The 23,183-nt window shown below is 44.9% G+C and overlaps 2 protein-coding genes across 7 annotated transcripts in view; one reads left to right on the top strand and one right to left on the bottom strand.

Annotated features, from left to right (window-relative positions):
• The window catches only part of ralgps2 (Ral GEF with PH domain and SH3 binding motif 2), a 56,777-nt gene that overhangs the window by 5,664 nt on the left and 27,930 nt on the right, over positions 1-23,183 (bottom strand). For 3 of the 5 annotated variants that reach the window (XR_015101359.1, XR_015101361.1, XM_086115438.1), the window contains 7 exons: positions 3,572-3,709; positions 2,922-3,012; positions 2,789-2,856; positions 1,770-1,908; positions 1,534-1,685; positions 1,360-1,414; positions 850-927 (listed from right to left, as the gene is read on the bottom strand). Coding sequence is in view for 2 of the 5 variants with exons in the window: in XM_086115438.1 (XP_085971564.1) it covers positions 850-927; positions 1,360-1,414; positions 1,534-1,685; positions 1,770-1,908; positions 2,789-2,856; positions 2,922-3,012; positions 3,572-3,709 (721 nt within the window). In the remaining 3 variants the exon portion in view is untranslated. The remainder of the gene's footprint in view (positions 1-849; positions 928-1,359; positions 1,415-1,533; positions 1,686-1,769; positions 1,909-2,788; positions 2,857-2,921; positions 3,013-3,571; positions 3,710-23,183) is intronic. The other 2 variants (XR_015101360.1, XM_086115439.1) reach the window with 1 other exon arrangement.
• On the top strand, positions 6,390-22,084 carry angptl1a (angiopoietin-like 1a). 2 transcript variants are annotated; one of them, XM_086116429.1, is made up of 6 exons: positions 6,390-6,619; positions 15,236-15,490; positions 16,312-16,932; positions 18,607-18,800; positions 19,874-20,144; positions 20,910-22,084. In XM_086116429.1, exons 2-6 carry the CDS (start codon positions 15,301-15,303, stop codon positions 21,095-21,097), a joined length of 1,464 nt encoding a protein of 487 aa, XP_085972555.1. In that variant the 5' UTR covers positions 6,390-6,619; positions 15,236-15,300; the 3' UTR covers positions 21,098-22,084. The 2 variants fall into 2 exon arrangements, with proteins under 2 accessions (XP_085972555.1, XP_085972554.1); XM_086116428.1 differs by lacking the exon at positions 6,390-6,619 and having other exon boundaries at positions 14,895-15,490.

Raw genomic sequence — 23,183 nt, 5'->3', positions numbered from 1 at the left:
TGACATGAAACGAGACGTCACTCGAGACACGTGCGAGAAACCTAAACCAAAAAAAAACCAAGCATGACGACGTGCACAGCGGCTACAAGTGGATATGAGCTAAGCAGCGAGGCGACACAATCTGCAAAGCCATCTTAAACTCTGCTCGGAGGTTTCGTCTGCAGAGGTGCCTGCAAGCAAGGTGATGTGCAGATTGTGGCCGGAGCAGTAAAACTTTTCAAACAAAGATTATCAGCGTGTACAAAAAGTACAAGGGATCTTTATTGTTCAAGTTTACAAACTGCCCTTTCTCGCTAATCTTCAGAGAATAAACGCTGTATCATTGAGAATATTGATAATACTTTTTTAAGTCATAGTCTTAAAAAAAATAAACATTTTCAGTAAATATATTAATCTACAAGAAAATAAGGCCCATTCCTTTCAGAATAAAGATTTATATTGAGGGTAAAAGGCTGTTAAGGCAGGGGCGTTGTTTATACCAATGACATATTAGCATTGGCGATGGCTCACATTGAACTAGTTATGTACATCGAATTTTCGGTCATTTGTGTGCACGTGTGTGCGTGTGTGTGTGAGAGAGAGAGAGAAATACATGCAAGAAAAAGCAAAAGTAGATTTTAGACAAAAAAAAAACACTTCCTCCCCTTCAACTGATTTGTGCTGTCACCCGAATACACCAAAAGATGAGCCCAGCATTAGAAACACAATCGCACACACTCACAGATTCACACACTGGAAGCTAGCCATCAGCGGCCGCCCCCTGGCAGGCGCTGAAGGTCAGGCACCAAGTAAGAACAAAAGCCAAGTTTGAGTTCAGGTGGGGTCGGTATTCTGCTCGGGTGTGTATACCTGCTGGGCCTCAGGACTCCTCGGTAGGGGATGCGGGCCACGCGGGTCACTGGGCCCAGAGAGTGATAGAACCGAGTCCTGTTCAGAATAGGATAAGATAGAACAGGGTAGCCGCCACGGAACACACCTTTTTCTTCCTTTTTTGTTTTTTTAAAAAAATGTTTTCGTGTTTTCCCCTCAGAGTTCAAAGGGGGTTTACATCGGGTGGAAAGAAAGAGCGGGGCTTTCTCTTTAGGAACGTTCAGTCACGTTTGGAAGGTGATTTTCAGTCTGGCTGGGAGTAGGAGAGTGACAGCAATTTGGGATGAACAGGATTTCTTTAAATCTCAAGATGTCTTGAGTTTTAAAATCTCAGCAACATTGCGGTGGGTGAGGCACGGCGGCCTTGGAAAAGCAGGATTTATTGCGTGAACGTATCTCGCTTCAAGGACGAAGATATTCATCATCTTGACCACGGCTGCGATGGAAAAAAACAACAGACAAGAATGAGGACCGCCCTAAGGTTCTTACCTCTCAAAAGCCGGCCACGACACTTCCTCGCTGAGTTCCGAGCCTTCACTGCTCCCTGAAGGAAAACAAACAACAACAATAACAAAAAAGTGAATTTAAATAAATAAATTATGCACTTTTATAAAATGTGAAAACATTCTTTTAAAGCCGTATTCGCCCATCCCTAGTGCCCACCAAGTGAAATGCCGCTGGACAGTGTGGAGCTCTCAGCTTGGCCTCGAGTGGGACTGTTGCTCTCCATCACGCTGTCATCCAGCAGGTGGCGCGAGCCAGCGTTGGGGAAGGTGGCGCTCTTGAACTCCACCGTATTCATCTTGTGGATGAAACTAAAAGGACGCAGCAGATATCAGTCCCGGCTGACAAAAGGATACGTAAAATGCGTGAAGGAAAAAAAAAAAAAATAGACTAACTTGTAGCCCAGACTGTGACACTTGCGGTGTCCGTAGGGAAGCAGGTTCCTCGGGGAAGGGGGCGTGGCTGGGACTTTAGTGGCGTCGGCCACCACCGAACACTTGCGGCCGCACAGAGGAGATGCAGATGCCTCCTGGCCTGTGGGATGGAGAGCCGTAAGTTGGGGGCACTTGAAAGTTCAAAAGTACCACCGTCTACTTTTAATACATACTGTACATGCGGCAAAATCCACCAGATCGGATTTTGTAAAGTACAGAGATGAGCCACAAAAGTTTTGGAGGCTTTATAGACTGACGAGACCAAGTTTAACCTCTACCAAAGTGATGGAAAGGCGAGTATGGAGGAAGACAGGAGCTGCTTTTGATCCCAAAAAAAACCCCCCACACAAGTTCAGCTGTGAAGCACGGTGGAGGTAATTTCATGGCGTTGGCTTGCATGGCTGCTTCTGGAATGAACTCACTTGTTTTTATTGATGATGTAACTCGTGATGGGAGCAGCAGAATTAATTCTGAACGGAAAAATGCGTCCAAACTAATCTGAAGAATCTTTGTCATGCAACGAGACTGACTCAAAACACATTGCCAGCATAACGAAGGCCATTTCGGCTCCTGAAGCCGCCAGAAACAAACACGAACTGGAAGGGGCTGCAGTAAAGGCCTGCAAAAGCATTTGAAACGAAGAACGCAAAAGTCTGGAGATCTCAGCGGGTCGCAGGCTTGATGTGGTTACTGCAAGGTTTATGCCACCAAATATGAAATGTTATCGACTTTAATAATGTCTGTTCCAATTCATTTCACTCTTTTCAAAAGTGGCCTTCAACCAAAAGCGCTCTGCTCTGTCCTGAGTTGTCATCTTAACGTAAATACCACCCACAAATAAAATACTCTTGAATTCTGAACATTTGTGTGCTACTCATCTTTTCCTCTGAAACGCAAATGTCGTCAGCATACAACAAATACAAAGAAATGGACCTCGCTGTTCCATACTTCTGGAGGGGACTGGAGAGCTCAACACTCACCAGCAAGATCCTCTTTGGAAGCATTAGCACGCGGCGTGCTGGTGCCAGGCTCGATCCTCTGCGACAACCTGAACATTGGCACGTTGATGAAAGGAGCTTTGCGGGTCAAGAGAATCTGCACACTGCCACTTACTTGTAGTTGTCATCCTCCACAAACTTCTGCAGCTCCTCGATGTACCTGACTGAGTTGAGATACTTCTGGATGTGAGGCAACAGTGGGATGTCTGAAAGACACATGGAAACGCCTCTGTGTAGAAAAATCGGTGGGTGAAGGAGTCGAGTTTGCATGAATACCGTCGCCACTTTCACGCAAAGATCGCATCCAGATTTTAATTGGCAATTGTGTTTTACAGAGAGCCCAGCAAAGTGGGATATTGACCCAACTGCGGGCACTTTCAATCGATTACTAACTAGTGGCTTGACAATTGCTTTCAACACAGCAGGGCAGGAAAAAGGACCATTCCAGTGATGCAGAATTCCGACTAGACTTGATTCTGTGGTGTACATCGGTATCACAGGGGAAAAAAAAAAAGGATGTTAAAGTGTCTTGCTTCTGTGAATTGATACGATGTCAGAAGGTGGTAACCGCTCCCACACTCCGCTGGGGATGTTCAGACAGAACAACAGCAAGGAAAAACGGCAACAACTTGCAGAATACTCTTCACGCGGGCAGTCTACTGCCTTTTATGACAGCATATTTCCACAATCGTAATAATAAACCGTGTTCAATGTTCGGATCTGGTTTTCAGACTGAACCAGTGGAGTTTTGTTTCCCCAACTCACCGTAGGTACAGGATCTCTGCAGGTCTGATATGATTCTGAGAATGTTATTCATCAGGTTGGACCGCTGCTCGTTCTCCAGGATGCTGCCTGTGGAGGGGTAGGCCGAGTCCACGTAGGTCAGGTCGGACAGGTACATCCCTAAAGAGAGAGAGAGACGAAGAGAGGAAGGAGTAGGGTTAAGCTTCATCAAATCGGTTTGAATGCCTTGGTATGAGCCAAATGGAGACAGGGCCATCTGCTGGCTCTGGAACAAAAAACAAAAACAAACCAACAAAAAAAACAACAACACACATTTTCCTGGGAGTTCAGCTCATTACAAAGCAAAGACAAATACACAAACAAGACTGGGAGCGCTAACAGGGTCAGATGCCAGGCGTGCGTGCGTGCGGACCACCTTGTTTCATGTTTGACCAAGTTGGCCAGAGTAACTCTGAGCAAACTCCCCGGGAGTTAAAAATCTTCCCTCAACTTTTCCCTGCCCCCCCTTTTGCCTTGGACACTCTGGGTCAGATTCTTCGCCTCGCGTGACGTAAATATTAACACAAAGCCCAACAGCCGCTCGCCATTCCGAAAGAGAGATAAAGGAGCTTTCAGAAATTTGGCATGCGTCGCTCCAAATACTCCAAAAGGATTCAACAACTACAAACATTTTTAGTGCGAATTTCATGGCACGGTGAAGTCGGCTCGATTTCGTGATCTCATGCAGGAGGGCGACTGTAGAACCGAACCCCACTTGTTGGGACAGTGGTGAGTTTGGGTTCCGTTGCCAGGGGCGGGGATTGAACATTGCTACGAGAGTGGCCCACACACACAAAATTGACCAAGCAATGGTTCGAACCACTCGACTGCGAACGAATGGCCCCGGTGTGAAGCCGCAATCCCGTCAAATTAAACCGCTGGCATCCTTATATTTTGAAAGTGGCTTTAGTTCTTTGGCCCGCCGAGCAGATCCTTGTTATTGACGGAGAAATCCAGTACGAGCCTCGCAGACGCATTGAAGGCATTGAAATTAAATGCAGATGGAAGGCAACTCATCATCGCACAGCTGATATGTTACCAGCACCTTGGCTCGTTTCTTTCTAGCAGCCCCACGTTTGTTTGGTTCCCATAAGAGAAGCAAGAGTTGGTGCAAGATGAGGTGAAAGTGAGTGAAAACACCGACGGAGGTGCGAGATCCTACAGACTCAACCAAAGGGCATAAACAGTTTTTCCTGTCTTTGAATGAAACACGCACACACACACACGTGGAACGGAGATGAGTGCGAGTGACAAAACATGCATAATGTATGAATGAGGTCATGGAATATCGTCGTTTAAATCTGTGAGACAGAAAGAAAACGTTCCCGTCTGCGGTTTTGCTGTAAGCAGATGATGGCGTGGATAAGAGAAGTGTAGGCAGGGACTGACAACACACCCCAAGTAAAAACACCACCAATCAGTCGGATCTCTGTTCCAGCCAGAGGTATTGCCAGCAGTAGTTTGTCATAATGAGCATCAAACCGTCGCAGGAGGAGAAAGTGGGCAATCGGGAGGCTGGAAGCCATGAGGCGGCCGTCGTGAAGAGCAGCAATCACGTAAATTGGGGTAAACGCAAACCGATAATTAGGCTAAATCTGAGCCACATTCCGCCACTTCCGATCAACGCTTGCCGGCAAAGGACCGATGGTTAGATTACCCTTATTCCTCCTTGATCTGTTCAAAAAATGGTTGAGAATTGTGAATGTTACACCTGTTCAATATTTCCGATTTTAAATCCTTATGTGTGTGTGGTCAATAGTGAGTTGGTCCAAGCGATTGACTCGAGGATGTCCAGGTATAAACCAAGGATAAACAATCAGAAACCGAGAACATTTATATTAGTTAAACAAGGTGCACACACTGATAAGCTGACCCAATTTTGGCCCAATTTTTTTCCCCCTTCCGATCAAAGTTGGCAAAGCACGGTGACTGTGATCTGAAGTCATTCTCCTGTGGTTTGGGGTGTGCTAAGAGTAAACCTTCCTTCCAGAAGTGATTGAAAGATAGTCAGGCATAATAATGACAAATGTTAAACCTGTTCAACATTTACGATCTAAAATTTGGTGAGTATAGAAAACGAGATTTGTGCCACGGACTGGCATCTTCAATTTCTACTCTCCTTTTCTAGCGGTTTCGAACATCGAGTGGCACAATTCTGCCTCTCGCAGGACAGTCTTGGTATACGTACGGCAGAGATGTGGTTTGGGGGAGGGGACTCACAATTGTTGTTGGAGACGCGGTTATGCGTGTGGTGGGCCTGTGTTGGTCAATAGTAGTACGTATACACACACACACACACACACAAGAGCAGTTACAACGCAGACATGCTGATTATTTCAGAAATCAGTGCACACATCTCGCTGAAAGAAAAGTGTGAAGAACGACGTACACACCGCTACCGGAAACGAATCTTCGCACACCTCACAATAAAATAATCCATCAACTGCTTTGTGTGAAATTCAAGGATTCAAGGATATTGATATGTATGAAGATAACGTTTCCCTGTGCTTTTCCTATTCTTTCGTAAAATGGCTCTGTGAGTCATGGGCAATTGCGCCACCTGTTGCTTGGGAATGCGCCTGAGAGATCACAATGAGATATATATATATATTTTTGGGAACCAAGTAGTGACATCAAAAGTAGGCCGGGCCACTCCAAAGAAAATAGAGGAGTAAAAAGAAGGGCGGGGAGGGGGGAACTTGGAACTCCTACACCCCTTCTTCTTCTCCTCCTCCTCTTCCTTCCCTCCTTAAATCACCCCATCCTTTGTGGAAAAACCGGAGGCATCCGTCGTCAGGATTTCAGTCTGTGCAAGAGGTCGGCTTTTGAACCTTGGCCCGGAACACATCTCTGGGAAGTAGGCCTTCCGAGCTTGAATACCGCAACGTCGATTTTGTCAGTGGCAGGACAAATAAAAAAGGAGAAGGAAGACAGAGATGAATCCTAGACGCTGCTGTTCGGTGAAATCACAACACCGCGCACACGCCAAACCCTAACTGCGGGACACGCAACTTCATTGCTCAGAAAAAGGTATGTTCTCCTTGACCAACTTGTATGCAAGACACGACAGAGTGCATGAGCGCACGTGCGTGTATGGGGGAGGCAGGCGGCAGATATTTTGTGTCTGGAAGCTCCAGACAGAACTATTTAGCAGAACTAATCCTCTCTAGAACGGTGTCAGGCGCAGGAACGCACGTGACTCAGCCATTTACATGTGTATCAATGCAGACTGAGATTCAGTCAAGAAACGCAAAGTGCCATTTTAAAATGTGACTGTCGGGCAGCAACAGAGAGAGCGAAATCACAAGAGGAAGGAAGCAACATTCCTGCCAAAACACTTGAGGAAGGTTGACCCCATCAGATGGGGGAGATTGGAAGATTTTTTTTCCCCCTTAAAGGCACAGAACCACTTGAGACAGTCTGATTGTATTCCAGGTAAAATCAATAACATTACGGCAAAATGAATGAAGGGCCAAGGCAAATAGCGAATTACGGTGTCGCTTTCATGGTGGAAAACATTCCACTCAAAAGGACATCTTTGATTGTTGCCGACTACCGTGACAGTGAAGGGAAAGGCATTTCGAATATGCAAAACTGGGGGAGTAAAACTCTTAAGAGGGAGAAAGACCTTGCGTTTTGAAAGGCCAAAGTAAATCCTCATATTTCGCTCCAGTAAGTCTGGAAATTGAGAGGGTAAGAGAAGACGCGGATTTAAAAAGACGGAACAGATGCTTGATGAACATCCAGGACATTCCAGTCCTCACCTGAAACTGCGGGTCACTGCATGCTTTGCTACGCTAACCACAAATGACCCACGGCAAGTGTACGACTGGCTCTCAGCATCGATTAGCAAAATCGGTGGGAGATTGATAGGTCGCCCAGGCAGCACCGAGCGAATGATTCAAAGTTTGACCAGGCCACACAGGAACCTTTGGTTTGATCGAGTTGCATGTTATTGCATTTCCATTGAAGAAGAGTCCAATAATCCCCGTCAGGTAGCAGGTAGTAATGCTAGGCATAAATGAAGGGTAGAGCTAAATAAAGCGCTATTCACCTATTGGCTGACAGAGACTTGCCTGCCATTTTGAGGGGAGCAGCGCTGCGACTAGAGAGTCCTGCTCCGCCACCGTGGTCGCTGCCTCTCCCCTGCACCATCACCAGTTCGCAAGGGGAGCGACCATCGTGCCACGGCCGCCGACGTGTGGTTGTGGAGCTAGGGACGTGGGCCCTCATCTGAGCCTGTCCCCGACACCCCGCGCCATCGCCGCCGGACTTCTTGAGGTTGGGGGATCGGGGGAGGGGGGAAACGGGTTGATGGGGCAGAGGGGAGGGGAAGAGGGGGGGGGGGAGAATCGCCATCCTGGGGGCTATGTAGCGTGAGGGAGGGGGACGGGTCGCAACCCTGCCCCCGCACTTCGACCCCGTGGCCAGGGTCCACGGCAGCGCGGTGGCCGACGGTGGTGGTCCAGGGGGTCTGCAGCACCCGAGGTTGGACCGTGGATGCGCCGGGCCCGGTGTTTTATTTTGAAGGGTGGGCATTCCTTCATAACCCATGGGGATGGTCGGCTTGGGGATCCGGTCCGACACCTTGCTAGGCGCTTAACGCCAGGACTGTGGTGGATTTGTATACCGCCGGACGCGGTCCCGCGGGATTTTGCTGACCCGAAGGTTTCGCAAAAGATCTGCGATCCCTAGGCTCAAAGGTGCGGATCAAACCGTCGCCAATTCCTAGTGGATCGCAGTGAAGTCCGTAAGGGAGCCTCCACGCCGAATTGACGGGACTTTCCATCACTGGAGAGTTGGTGCGAAGTGGTAATGGCCTGCCATTTTACCAAATAACTAAAAGGGGGGGAAAAAAAATCATTTATCACGACAATTCCGAGCATAATCCTCCTTTGTGGAGTTTGCACGTTGTCACACCGTGGTTACGTGGGTATGCAGGATGTACTCAGGCTTCCTCCCACATTACTAAAACATGCATGTTAAACTGATATGAAAATCCTAAATAGGAGTGAATGTAAATGTGATTATTCGTCTACATGTGACCTACGATTCATTGGCAACCAGTCAATCAAGGAACCAGGTATAAGAATCAGGCGTCTCCAAAATGTGGCTCCAAATCGGCCCTGTAGCATAAACACCTTGATTTGATCCCCCCGGTCAATGCCGACTCATTAAAATATATCGATTACTGATGTATGTACACTCCACATCTACACAAACATTTTTAAAAAACATGCCCCGCAAATCTCGACGACAGCAAACGCGAAGGGGGTGAATATGGTCTGCGCTACAGTCGAGGTGTGTCCATCATTTGATATAATAATGTGGAGTAACGTGGCTACCCTCTTTGAAATCATTGTCATATGGAAACGCACACAAATAATATATCACATCTTTGCATTAAATGTGAATTGGGCGCTTGGACTTAGAGTTTAATTCCCGTCATGTTCATAGCTTCTCGCTGGTAATGAGAAGCCTGAACACAGTTGACAGGACAGGTCATCACGGGATTAGGAAGGGGAATCGAACGAAGTATGTGAGTGGTAGTCATGGAAACGTTCAACTCAACACTAGCATTACCACTCGCTCTGAGATGACTATGCGGTGAGGAGAAACAATACCAGAAGCGAATCCTTACAAATTTCCTTCCCGGATCTCCACTCAACCCTGGATCCCCGGGCAGCTCGAGCCTCACCTTCCTAGCGTCACTCACAATCTTACATCAGGAGGCGAGGGGCGAGGGGGGGACACCCACCACAAGGGGTTCCTACAGAGGGAATTTCCACTATTTAACAGCTTTTGATACAATGCCCGTGTGTGTTTAAGGCAAGCACACAGGAGGTCGTGTGTGTGTGTGTCCCACGGTGGTGGAGGAGGGTGTTGGGAGATTGGAGGGTCCTTTTCTGGACAGAATGTGACAGGACTTGACTGAGAGGGCCTGCAGCTCGGAATAACTCTTCACTCAAAAAGTTGACTTGAGGCAACTGAACTCCTATTGTCTCCATTCAACTTTTGCCATAATCAGGATTGATGGAGCCACTACAGAGAAAACCAGAGGTGGCAAAAGTGCTCCCTCAGTGTATTTTATAAAAGTACAGACTCTAGTACATTAGTGTCAAACTCAAGGCGTGGGGGCCAGATCTGGCCCACCACATCATTTTATGTGGCCCGCGAAAGCAAATCAACTTCCATGATGCTTACTAAAATTTGTACCATTTGTCTCCTATATAACAAATAAGAGAGATATTGTAAGCGTGGCTAATGTCCGTTTTCGTTTCCACTCGTCATTACTTCACTAAGCATAGAGGACCACCACACCACATTTTTATTGTATTATTTTCTTTTTGAACATTTTTTTACAATTTGATGAAATCCTGAATATTTTTGATCATGTTTATCAGGACAGTCAGAATCTGATCCCGGCCAGTGCCTACTGCTGAAATGAACTCACTCTTCTCCACTAAAGTCGAACAAAGTCAACTGGATGGCAGAATCTGCTCACAAAGAGCGATTGATTGAAGCAGCAGATGGATGTTGGGGGGAGAAAGGGGTTAGCTCGAGGAAGGTTGGGGGCCGCACCCTAATCCGCCGTAAAGACCTCTGACCTAACCATCAAACCAACATGTTTTGGGTTTCACTACTAGAAGGAGGAAAACAGATTGTGGTGGTGGGGGTCTGCGGGGCCTCTTTTGGGGGTGCTACCAAGGTGAGATCGAGCTAAGTAGCGAACAAGCAAGACTTCTCCCTCCAAAGTGAGCCACTTAATCTGGGAAAACTTCTTCGTTCTAACCCACCCCCATCTTTCACTTTTTAATCTCGAGGGAAGGCTCCGACAAAACTGGTGGCTCGAGTCCCTTTTTTGTGGAGAAAACCCTTCGTGGCTCCATTTTTTTTTTTAAATACGTCCCACATGTGGCGTTTAACAGCAAGACATAAAACACTGCTGCTCATAAGGCAACACAAAAGCATTTTCCATCCTTATGCTGGTGACGATGGCTAATTTCTTGGGAAGTATTTTTCATTTTAGTGGCCTGCATTTCTGGGGTCTGCAAAGGTCAGCCAGCATTTTGTGCTCACGTTTAGTGTCTGCTGACACTTTTTTTTTCTCCAACTACAACACTATCTGGAAGTTAGCGCTGTGACATCTGTGGCAACAAATGGAGGGAGGGAGGGAGTTTGCACTACACACAAACAGTGGCTGATGACATGATGTAATCAAAAGCTTGGACCACAGCTTGCCACGGAGTCCTTGTGTGAAAGGATGACTTCTCTGTCTCTAAAATTGCTCATTTGTTGTGGATTTTAGCAACTTTTTGGGCAAGTGGGAGAATCAAAAATCCAGATGGGGGATTTTTTTTTCCAACTGGCAAATACAGTATATGGGCTATAAAAATATATATACATTTTCAGCTTTGGTAAATCACTGCAGGCATTGAGGATTGGTGCATGGAACAATCCACAAACCCTGATGGGTGGAAAATGCATCAGGACTTGAAAAAAAGACCTCTCATATCCATAAAACATAATGAGTGAGTCTAAAGTCTTGCAATGTAGCATCACCAGTGACGAACTCCCAACTAAGAAATTTTCCAAATTGAAATGGGTTTGTAATTGAATGTAGGCGAGCATATGACATATTTTATCAGCGTGAATAAATACAAGGACCCATGGCCAATATTGTACAACAAACTGACATTTTGGTTTCAAGCAGTCATTTTGAGTGTGAATTCCAGGGCTCGTAATGACCAACCAGGGTATTTGCCCAAATCTGAAGCATAAAAATGTCAAAGAGATCGGTGCTAAATTGGCTTTGGATCGCGTAAATCACGACTGTCCACAGGGTTGCACGCCATTTCTGGTAGGAACCTTTTGTACATTGGTTGTACCTTGGTCTTACTTTGTTTGAATTGTACAGGTCTGTGTTTCGACATTTGCTTTCCAATCACTATTCTTTTTTTTTTTTTTGTCCCATTCATCCATCCATCATCTCAACCGCTAAATTGGTTATAATGCAAACCAAATAGGAGAAAGAGGTTTCGTTATGTAGTAATGTAAGCAATTTTGTTTCTTCCTCCCAGCCCCAAACATACGTAGACTATTATTTCCCAAGCTATAACCGAAATATATTCTCTTCAGCTGTGCGGCAACCAGCAACACATGGAAGTGTTTATATTTTGTACCGATATGCATACTGTACACGTGGGGTAGTAAAACAATATAAACCTTCAGGTACTCCAATAAGATGCTCCCTAACTCTTTAATTATGAAGGGACAGATGCAGGGGGGTGGAACCTCAGCTCCTGTATACTGTATGCGGTCTGATTTGCTTTCATTGTGAACAAGTAGGATGAAAAACCTTGAAATGGGCTCATAAATCTCAGCATCTAGGAGGGCTCATTGTACAGCGCACACCTCTGCCAAAGCCAATAATGCTATTTTTCATCATGTCAAATTGATTATAGGAGTTCGCTCTTGGTGCTTCCGCAAACTGGTCTTTTTAAAGATGCTTTTCCCCCTTGACAAAGGTCTTTGAGAAAAGATCTAAAGCTACAGATATACGGTACATTTAAAAAGTAATTTATAGATTCCACTTGGTAAGCATAACGTCGTGTTAAATCATGGGTAGTTTTGAAGGAAATCATTAAATTCTCTGAGCGAACCAAAACTTAATTTTATACAGTCAATTTTGTTTTCTTTTACTTTTGCCAAATGACCTGGCCATTTGTCCGAAAAAAAAAAAACTAATAATAATAATAATAATTAAAAAAAAAGTTAGCCCACCCATATTAAACTGAAAATGATTGAAAATCCCCGTAGGCCCAAAGAACCTGTGATCCAAAGTACAAAGCAAGTAGCTGACATACAAACTACAGTTGTGCCTTTCATGGCCGCGCCAAAAACAGCAAGGTAGCCGAATTAAAGCGCAGTGCAGAAATAGCGAGCTGGGAAGAGACGCCTGTTAATAAGTGTTAGAAGGTTGAGGACCTGGCTGTGCACTTCGAAAGACTTATGTGGCTGGCCCTGTTGCCAAAATATACTGTAAGGCGGGCGGGTTTGGAGCGCTGTGGCAGCTCCTTTTGTTGCACTCTGATTTTTGCTGCTTTCACAGCTATGTTATTGAACATGTGTATTCGTCGAGAGTGACGAACAAGGCGGGAGATGAAAATTAATCCTATTGCTATTCGGGGAGAGAAATTGGTATCAAGTTTCCTTCCGTGTGCCAAATCGCTTTCAGTTGAAGCGATTTAGCGACAACCGCAAAGAGGAAGAGTGGGAAGAGGGCAGAAAGTGTGATTATGTGAGAGGAAACGACCCGCAAAAAACGAGTACAAATACGAATAGAGTACCATAAGGAGAAAATAGTTTCTTTGAAACCAAACCAACCAATCCAGGTGCGTCCGAACGCATGCATCTTAGCACATTGTCGTATGTATTTATAACTATTGAAATTAAGACGTTTCTACGGTGTGAGCGCAATAGTTATAAACTAACGCTCATTCTCACAAATTCTAGTTACGTCAAAGCTATGCGAACTGAACTCGGCCGCAAACTTGAGGAACCCTCAGTTCATCTAGGGAAAGAAATTAAATGTCCTAAACTGGCCAAGTATATTTCTAAACTTAAAGCCCACAGCGCATGTATTTTACCTGCTAAAGAAGAGACTTTTGGGGTTGTCAATCAATCTGTCCCTGTCCTCTGCAAATAGTGTCGGTTCACTGTAAGGCTGCTGCCTCGGTAATTACGGTCTGTCATCTCTTTGCTGTCGACGAGCCTCTGGAAAGATGAGCAACTGATCTGGATACTCGCATCCACGCAACCAGTCGCTGTTACCGAGTCCTTTCATAGCGCAGCTCCAAGAAACGTGGGTGGTGGTGGTGAGCGGGTGAGGGGCCGGGGGCGCTGTCAGAATCCCTCAAGAACCGCAATGGCGTCATAAGGGGAGACACAGAAGGGAGCGGATTTCGTGGTCTTTGCCATGAGTCAGGACTGACTGTCAGGAACGATGTAGCCGCATTAGAAGAAGGCACGACCAAGGTCAGGGAGCTAAGTGGGGGTGGCGTCATCGTTGTCGTGCCAGTCGGTTGATGGAAAACAGGAATAGAATTAACACTAGATGAGGATGAAGGCTAATTGGTGTCTTTGCGGAGAGACTTATGGTCTTCTGACTCAATCAAGTGGATTTACAAGGCAGGGTTCAAGTGACATGACTCCCATTTTTTGCTTTCAAGTCACATCATTTGGAATATACACCATCGTAAAAAATTTGGGCGTGAACGTAAATCCAGCCGTGGGCTACGACATGATGCGTGACTGTCACGTCTCCCCACTTTTTTGAAAAGCATGAGACCAGGACGGCACGTCTGCCCATTCAGCTCCCGGTTCTTTTGCACCTCCTCTGTGAGTACTTGCTGCTTCATTGAAGGTCTTTCACTCACTTTGAGCGGTGAGTGAGTCATGTTAGGTCGCAACTGTTCCCTCAATTTTTACTTTTGAACAGTTTAATTGTTTTTTTTTTTTTTTTAAACAAAGAGCTGCGTAGCCAAGAATCGGCCTGGGAATTCAAGATTGTGCAAACATTTCTGCTGTCAAAGCTATTTGTTTGCATTCCACTATAATAGCACTTCTCAAGCAATTAATCTGTCCTAAAAATGATGGTTTATTCATTGTAAATAATGTATCTGGTTTGTCAATGTGTTAGTGACGTATTATGACAATTAAATGCTCATCCACTACAAGGCAGAAGGTACCGTTAACCTTTGGCTCAACTGCACAATTTTTTTAGCACAATAGATGCAATAATCTTTCTAGATATTTTCATTTGGTGGTTAAATTGGTGAGATGCAATGAGATTTTTCTGATGTAAAATATGTGCTTTGACCACCCCCCCAAAAAAATTTAATAAAAACCTCACGCTCAGGCCCACAAAGTTTGTAAAGAAAGCAAAGTGCGAGAATAGGTAGCAAAGACAAAGCTCGGTCGTCAGCGGCCACACATTTGGTTCGTAACCTGCAGGCCCTCAGATAAACAGCATGTCTGAGAGCGGGGGAACCAACAGACAAAAAACAGACCTGCTTCAAGACCATCCAAAAGTGTTCTTTCGGGTCTTTCCATGCAAACAAAACTGAATGCTGCTGACATACTTCTTCAAACAACCATTCACCGAAAAGCGCTTAACTTTTAACATGAATTTTTTAAAAATGCAGCTTGATTCTCCCAATATGTTTTTTTTTAATTATCAAAAGACCTTTATTCAAAAACAAATAATAAAAAAATTTGATAAATGAAAAAATAAGAGGCCGGTAATTGGGAAATAAATCAAGTCTTTTCTATAATTATTATTTTTTTTGGACCGCTTAACTTCACTATCATTTTGTGGGTGAGCTGGAGGTTATCCGAGTTGGCTTTGTCCTCAAATAAAAATGACAATTCTCACAGATGTGATGTCACAATCATACCAGTTTTTGGTTGGCCCAAAGCTAAGGTAGGGAAGAATAATTGGATTATCGCATTTGTTGTCGTGGTCACAAGTCCCTATATATGGTCTGTGCATTTTATTGCAAATGATTTTGCTGAACCCAGAGTCACGACTCACAGACCCCGCTTGGAGAAATTCTAGACTTTCAAGGTTTTGTCTTCATGCAGGCGGGCCCGGGGGGCCTTGGAGGAGGGGGAGCACAAGTCGCTGTCCATCAATCCACCATAACGCAATGCAGGGGCTGATGTGGAGCCTGTGCGCTCTGCTCTGCCTCTCCCTGTGGGGAGGAAGTTCCTGCGGTAACTCCAGGGAAAACCGGAGGACCAAAGAGCCGTCTCTTCACAGGAGTAAAAGAGCTCTCGCAGATCCCGATGGCAAAAAGTGCTCCTACACCTTCCTAGTGCCTGAGCAGAAAATTACAGGTTTGAACCCTTATTACTTTTTTGCTTGTTCCTCAGAGATGCCTGTGAATATTTTCCATTTAACGGGATTGGTTTGTTCTAAGGGCATTGAAGAGATGACTTGTATTCTGGTTGACTTATAAGATGTTTCCTGTCTCATTCAAGCTGACGTCTACAGTTCACGTACCAAGGCTAGAAAGAACAGCTCTCGCCAGAGTGCTGTTGTGAAAACCCACTTTACTTAAAAAAAAAAAACATCTAGATTAATCAAGTGGAACATGTGGATAAGGACGCTAAATAGAGTGGGTATCGTAAACAGTTGCAGGGCTGCCTGACGTATTGGAAGCCTCCAAACGGGACAGACTGAAAATAAAACCTACATCATTGGTTTTGTGGAAGGCATTTTCTTAAAGATAGGCATCAAATGTGTGTTTGAGTTGTCTTGCCTGCTAACTAACATCAGCTCTTTAGTGCACTATCCATTTTACCGTCAAAACAGCCTGTCTGTGACCATCCTACCATCAGAAACATCAATTATTTAGCCGGGCCCTAAGCGACAATGCCAACTACGTCTGAAGTTCCTCCCTTCCAAGTAATCTACTTCATGAGCATCATCTTTTCGACTGACGCATCACACATTCAAACAACGGGACAAGAGAATTCAGCTAAAAAAGCCATTTGCCCCATTTTTCCTCATTCACACTCTGCCTTGTTTCAATAAAATATTTTTTGCAAGTGGTGCCCTCTGAGCCGTTGCCAACAAGAAGTACGTGTGACGTCACGGTGAACAATCTGTAGCTGTTCTCGACTTCTCACTGCCTGCGTACGTCATGTGTTATCAGGTCCAATCTGTGCCAGCTCCACAGGCCCCGAGCCAAACAAGGACGCAGTGACCCGCATGGACCTCGCAGACGTGCGGGAGGTGCTGAGCAAACAGCGGCGCGAGATCGACACGCTGCAGCTGGTGGTGGACGTGGACGGCAACCTGGTGAACGAGATGAAACTGCTGAGGAAAGAAAGCAGGAACATGAACTCCAGGGTGACCCAGCTTTACATGCAGCTGCTGCATGAGATCATCAGGAAGCGCGACAACTCCCTGGAGCTGGCCCAGCTGGAGAACCGCGTCCTCAACGTGACCTCCGAGATGATACGACTCAACTCCAGGTACAGGGAGCTGGAGGCCCGCTTCGCCACCATGGCCGGGGTGGTCAACAACCAGTCCGTTCTCATCTCAGCCTTGGAAGAACAATGCCTGAGGCCCGTGGGGCGCAGCGATCTACCTGCCATGCCGCCGCTGGTTCAGGTGGTGCCGCAGACCATACCGGTAAACAACCGCTTCACCAACGAAATACAGCGGGACCACAACAACAGGGCGTTTTCGCGAGGATCGCGCACAAACTCGCCCACTCCGAGCCCCTTTGGAATTGAACCTCCGCCGCCACAGGGAACGCTCACTTCTGACGGTGGGTAGCGGTGCCCCAAATCTATACCAACACATCAAGATCAATTTTCTTAAGGTGTAGCTCAGTTGCGCGTGGCCTTCGCATGAGACCTCTGCCAATATCTTTCTGGTCAATTACGCCTTTATCATGAAAATGGCATTCAGAACATTCAGAGAGATCTGGAGGGTATTGATTGATTCATTGAATATCAACTTAATCGTTTTTATGCTTCTCCCTTGTTCGCTTTAGTGACTTTTTACAGACTACCATCTAGAATATTCTTCAACCGTGCAGACAAATACATATTTGATGCATTCTTGGCATCTAAGCGATGCAGCGAAATCATCTGGTATGCTATTGGCCGCTTCTCAGAGAGCATATGTACCCAATTACTGCAGATTTTGGTTCAACAACGAGAAGGAACTAAACCTAGCCTAACAAATCCTCACTCGACTTTGAGCAGCCAGTCTGCACGAGTATTGGTGCATAATACCCCCCACCCCAAAAAAAAAAGAGGAAGTGCATACAAGCAAAGCATCCAAATTCAACATGACATTACGTAAATCAGAACGCACGACCGTCTATCATACAAAAAGAGTGGAAAAACAGTACATAATGCACGAAATGAAAACAACCAACTCTTCCATTGGATGCCAACTGGAACCATGAAACCGACCACTAACAGAATCTGGTATACGTACGCTCACCATTACAATCAATACACTTTAGCAGACCACAGTTTGGGCTACTTAAGTCTCTTGTTGAAACACTGTAGCTTTATGGGTTGACGCCGGGCCCCGTGGTGATCCCACACAACTCAGAAAAGCCGTCTTCCATCGTCTTCGGCCCCCAAGGCCCCTCACGCAACACCCATGCTGGTTTATTAACACTCACACAAGGGTAAACGGGAGGAAACGCGGCCGGATGATTCAGCTGCTTCGGCTTTAGAGCCAATGCGCTTGTGAATATTCATCCACACAACAATCAAAAGTGTGTTTGGATGGCCTTAGATGACAGGATGTTTGCAGGGTTGCGGTTGAAAGGAGACACGGACACTTTTTCCACCAATTTCTTTGCCATTTTTGTCTTGGTTTATTTTATTTAGTATTTGGCAAACATTACTGCTCAAGTACTTTTTGATGGTATTATATATTATTTCAATATGTTATATTATTATTATAGTATATATTTATTTTACCATCCCTCTATTTTTATTATATTGTATTTGTATTTAATTGCATTTATTTCGAGATTTGCATTTCATTTATTTGTAGATAATCTTATTTTAGATTGTGTTTATTTGTATGCTGATAAGTTATTTTTACAGTTAGCATTTTATTAATTTTCACATTTAGTTGATTGTAGATTGTTTTGTATTTGAGTTCATTTTAGATTTGGTATTCGATTTTTTTCAATATTCAAAGATCTCACATTTTATTTATTGCCCTATTTTACAATATTCACGATCATTCATTTGAATAGGATTACATCATTTTGAATTTATATGTTCATTATATTATTTATGTTTATATTATTTTGTATTGAGTTTCATGTCCATATTATTCTTATACATCTTATTTTTGTCGTGATTCAAACTTTATTGCATTTTTTTTTTTAATTCAGGGTTTTTTTTGGGGGGGCAGATAATGGTGACTTGGTATTGTATTCAAAAAATGTTTTTTTGTTAAACTTCAGGTCCATTCAAGGACTGTTTCCAGGTGCGGAAAGCCGGTCACACCACCAGCGGGATGTACCTGCTCAAGACTGACGGCAGCGAGCGGCTGATTCAAGTTTGGTGCGAGCACGGCCTCGACAACGGCGGCTGGACCGTGTTGCAGAGGAGGCGGGACGGCTCTGTCAATTTCTTTCGCAACTGGGAGAACTACAAGGTATGCTCCAGAGGTGGAGTAACTGACATATGTGCAAGTCATGTGCAAGTCTGAGGTTTGAACCTTCAGGTTTCAAGCAAGTCCCAAGTTACAGTCGCAAAAAGTTTGTGTTTAGCCCCAGTTAAGCCTCTCCAGCATTTTATTTGATATTCTAAAATATACGTATGTTCTCAGCCCTACTATGTATGGCTCCTATGCAAGATGGATTTTGTCTTTGGGGTTCATTTCGAGTTGTGACTAACTGGCGACCTGTCCAGGGTGCACCCCACCGTTTGCCCAAAGTCAGCCGGGGTTGGCGCCACCTCACCTGCAACCCTAATGAGGACAAGCTCTTTGGAAAATGGATAGATTGGGGGGTTCGTTTCGGGGCCACTAAATGAATGCGTGTTCCGTGACCGTAAACAGTTTAGCTGCATATTTTCAAACAAAGTGCAGTCGCGGCCAGGGACCGTAACACAAATATACTGAATTAGCAACGTGCCGGTAGACTGAGACCCCGAGATGGAAATGCAGCATGTTTATTTTTCCCCCAAGTGCCAGCTTCACTACTTCATTGTAATACACATCGGCTTGTAGGAAAGGACTGTTCAGGGAGTTTTCTGATTCTGTCACATCATACAGAGGTACATTTAGAAATCAATACCGCTGTCTGGCAGTGTAGCAGGAAAGGAATCTTAGCAGCTGTGAATTTACTGTAATTGAGCAATTGTCGAATCCCGACAGACGAACTGCAGCTTTATTGTATTAACATCTCCATACGTCAAATTATCAACTGGTGAACAACGCCTACGAAAAAGCGATAGGGGCTTTCACTCAAAAATACCGGTAGTTGACTCATTTTCCCCTCCACTTGAAGAAAAAGGAAATGACAATGACATTATTCAAGACAAGTACTGTTTTTTTAGTCCCTCCTGCTAGCAAGTCGCCAGCCGCTTTTTTTGGAAAAATGGACACCAGAGGAATCAGAAAAGCCAAAAAGTTGCTTTTTCACACAAAAAATATGTCTTGAGCAATAAACTTGAGTTAATAATCACCCAGCTCTACGACAAATGGAAAAACCTTTCCTCTTGCAGAGAGGCTTTGGCAACATTGACGGCGAACACTGGCTTGGGCTGGAGAACATTTACAACCTGGGCAAGCAGGGTGACTACAAACTTATGGTGGAGCTGGAGGACTGGAACGGCAAGAAGGTGTACGCAGAGTACAGCAGCTTCCGCCTGGAGCCCGAGAGCGAGGGCTACCGCCTGAGGCTGGGCGCCTACCAGGGCAACGCCGGTGACTCCTTCACCAGCCACAACGGCAAACAATTCACCACGCTGGACCGAGACAAGGATGCCTTCTCAGGTACGTGACTGTCAGAGGTGGAAAACGTACTCAGGCTAGCAGAAGTGCAGATAGACAGACCAATGTAAGTACAAAATTACAAAGCCAGTCAAGTGCACAGCGGAGAAGGCCGAAACCTGCTGCGAATAACAAAAATCCAAGTGTAATGGATGCCACAATATGCCGCAAGAAGTGAAATACAAATGCTGAAATGCAATTTTGCTCAGCGTCACCGATTTGGGTCCTTTCAGTAAAAAAGTATGGACTCTAAATGGAATACATAAGAAAAAAAAAGATTTTTTAAAAATACTGTCAATAATATACAGGGGTTATATCCTATGGATGAAGTGCATACAAATGAGATTTCCTCTTCTTAACTTATATTTCGTTTGTAAAGAAAACCACATACTGTCCCCTGAAAATATACATGACATTTTGACCACCAGAATCTGGTGGTTTTGTGCTGGCAAAAGACAACTCGTTGGCAATAAATCATTCTTGCAGCAGACGACATCAAACAATTCTCTCATTGTAAATAAGACTAAGGATGATGAATATTTTGTTTCGCAGCATCTATTTGCAGCATATTCATGACTGCTCCACTATTCACATCCCCGCCAATTTCACTCGATCATTTACACGATTTCAACTGCGGTCTAGTAACAACAGATACTTGTTATTGTGATTTTTCAAGTAGCTATACTATCAATAATGAAGTATTTGTACTATCCACTGATCTGTCAGCGTCACTTGCTCTTCATTGCTACCGTTGTGTTTGTCCCCAAGGCAACTGTGCCCACTTCCACAAGGGCGGCTGGTGGTACAACGCATGTGGCCAGACCAACCTGAACGGCGTGTGGTACAGCGGCGGAGTTTACCGCAGCAAATTTCAAGACGGGATCTTCTGGGCCGAATACGGAGGGGGGTTCTACTCACTCAAGTCCGTGTGCCTGATGATCCGACCCATTGACTAGATCCTCGCCACGGTGGCTCCTGCTTTATTTTACGCAATTAAAAAATGCATCCCTGAATACACACTGTAGAAGTACGAGGATAAAAGACATTTGAGAAGGAGGAATAAACGACGGCATATGTTTTTGCAAGGACTGATGGACTCCAAGCAGCTCAAATGCCGAAAAGAATAGAAACTGTTCCTGAAGGCCAAGTCGGAAAAAAAAATCCAAATTGTTTCAGTTGAGCCATGCAGCATGAATCCAGCCTATGGCTCCTGGGACAATCAATATTACTCCCATGTGACACAGTTGACTTCTTGGGGAAAGAGGGAATGGTCTTTTTTTTTTTTGGTACTTAAGTAGATAGCTCTCAGGAGCAGCTTACGGTCAACATCGGAAGTAATTATGTTCATATGGAAGGCTAAAGAATAAACTTTGTTGTTAATTTGAGTGCCACGCTACATTTTTAGCGATCCCTGGCACTGAAATGCGCAGGCGTGTAAATACCTATGGCCTTTGCTTGTGAGAGTTTAACTTAAATGTGATTCTACTCAGGCCCAAAAAGTTCACAAAGCCACTTTTGCGACGTGCATTTTTTTTTTCTTTTGTTCCTAGTATATCAGTAGGTATTTATGGAAAGCGCAGTCTTCTCTATTGATATTCTGCCCAGTAATGTCATGTGTTAGCCAATTTTACAACTGCCTGTGATGAATAGCGTTGCAGCAGTACATAGATGCCAGAACATTCTCATTGTAAGTAAAGCAAATGTGTATCCTCTCTCACCATTTTCATTCCTTTTAAATTTACAGCAACAGAAAATATTTATGCACACTGCCACAAAAGGTCTTACTGTTAAAACCACTGCAGATCCGTTTCGGAAATGCAAAATTAAGACGTGGCATACAACGCCAGAGCGAAAGGGAGGGGGATACTTGTATGGAGGAAAGGAAGACCGTGACACACTGCCAGTTGTCATTCAATGTGTCCAATTAAAAGTATTTTATAAAAGCTTTGTGTGTCCTTTACTGATCGGCTTGAGTAAGGTGTGAGGAAAACAGCAGGATAGTGTGCATGGCATGCTAAGTTGTTTGCTGCAGGTATGAATGAGCATAGCAGCTATGTGCATGAGGTTGAAGAAATTCTGGCAGTGGGGTTGACCGCTAATGTTAGCGCAAGCCACCCAACAGTGACAATTGCGATCAACACAACAGGGCGGGAGAAGCGAGTGTGATATGAAGGCAGAAAATTGCCGAGGTCAACCGTGTAGCTAAAAGGGCCCTTTGCCAGAGGCGACAAGTACGGACGGCAACAATCGACCAACGCTCGCTCTTGTAAATTCGCTTTCAGTATGCGAGACACCCCAAAGAGCAATGCAATTCGTGCTACTGCAGACAAGGAGCGGCTGAATAGCAAATCAGAGAAGCATTTTCAAGAAGGCTATGTTTCATCACAGCGGAACCACAAGTCTCTGTGGTCTCTTTGTGCGCCCGTGATTGGCTTGTGTGAGCAGGAACGTGTTAATCAGAACATTGAACAGAGTGGTTGCTGTGAAAAATGCGGACAAGGGTGCAGTCTGTGGCTACCAAGGCTAGTGACAGGTCGGCTTGAGAGTCCCTCACGCGTTGCTTTAGTATGAACGCTTCTGTGCAGAAAAGCTAGGCGGGCTTTCTTCAGTCTTGTGGCCAGCTGAGCTTTGCTTCACACACACCCCAAAAAAATTTATGACTGAATTTCAGTTGCTACGAGATTGAACCAGACAATCTGCCAAACAAAAACCAGAACACACAGTCAAGCCTAAAGACACACAAATGAATGGAAACCGTGCATGATGTCATCTTGGCACCAAAGCAAAGAAAGAGTGTAAATATTACAGGAAAGAAGATCTATTCCTCATTTTCGCGCTGATTTATCCGTTTGTTCTAGCTGGCAAGAACTCTGGTGTTTTAAAACAATGCCAGCCAACGGAATATTCAGCACCGGGAAGAGAAAGCAGATGATGCAATTTTGTGTTATCAAGATTTCACTCCTACTTTGGTGAGTTTTTCACATCCCACTCTATCTTTGTACACACGCAGACAATCTTTCCAGACCTCTGCATTCTTATTTT

The sequence above is a fragment of the Hippocampus guttulatus genome, chromosome 7 (assembly GCF_054856545.1).
Source record: "Hippocampus guttulatus isolate MCC_2025c chromosome 7, RoL_Hgut_1.0, whole genome shotgun sequence".
NCBI lineage: Eukaryota > Metazoa > Chordata > Actinopteri > Syngnathiformes > Syngnathidae > Hippocampus > Hippocampus guttulatus.
Note: the sequence above shows the minus strand (reverse complement) of the source record. Positions and strands in the feature narration are given on the sequence as shown.

Coding starts and splice junctions, on each gene's coding strand:
- angptl1a (XM_086116428.1), top strand. CDS start 15,154: ATGATTTTGCTGAACCCAGAGTCACGACTCACAGACCCCGCTTGGAGA. Junction 16,933..18,606: donor GGGAACGCTCACTTCTGACG/GTGGGTAGCGGT, acceptor GTTAAACTTCAG/GTCCATTCAAGGACTGTTTC. Junction 18,801..19,873: donor GCAACTGGGAGAACTACAAG/GTATGCTCCAGA, acceptor TTCCTCTTGCAG/AGAGGCTTTGGCAACATTGA.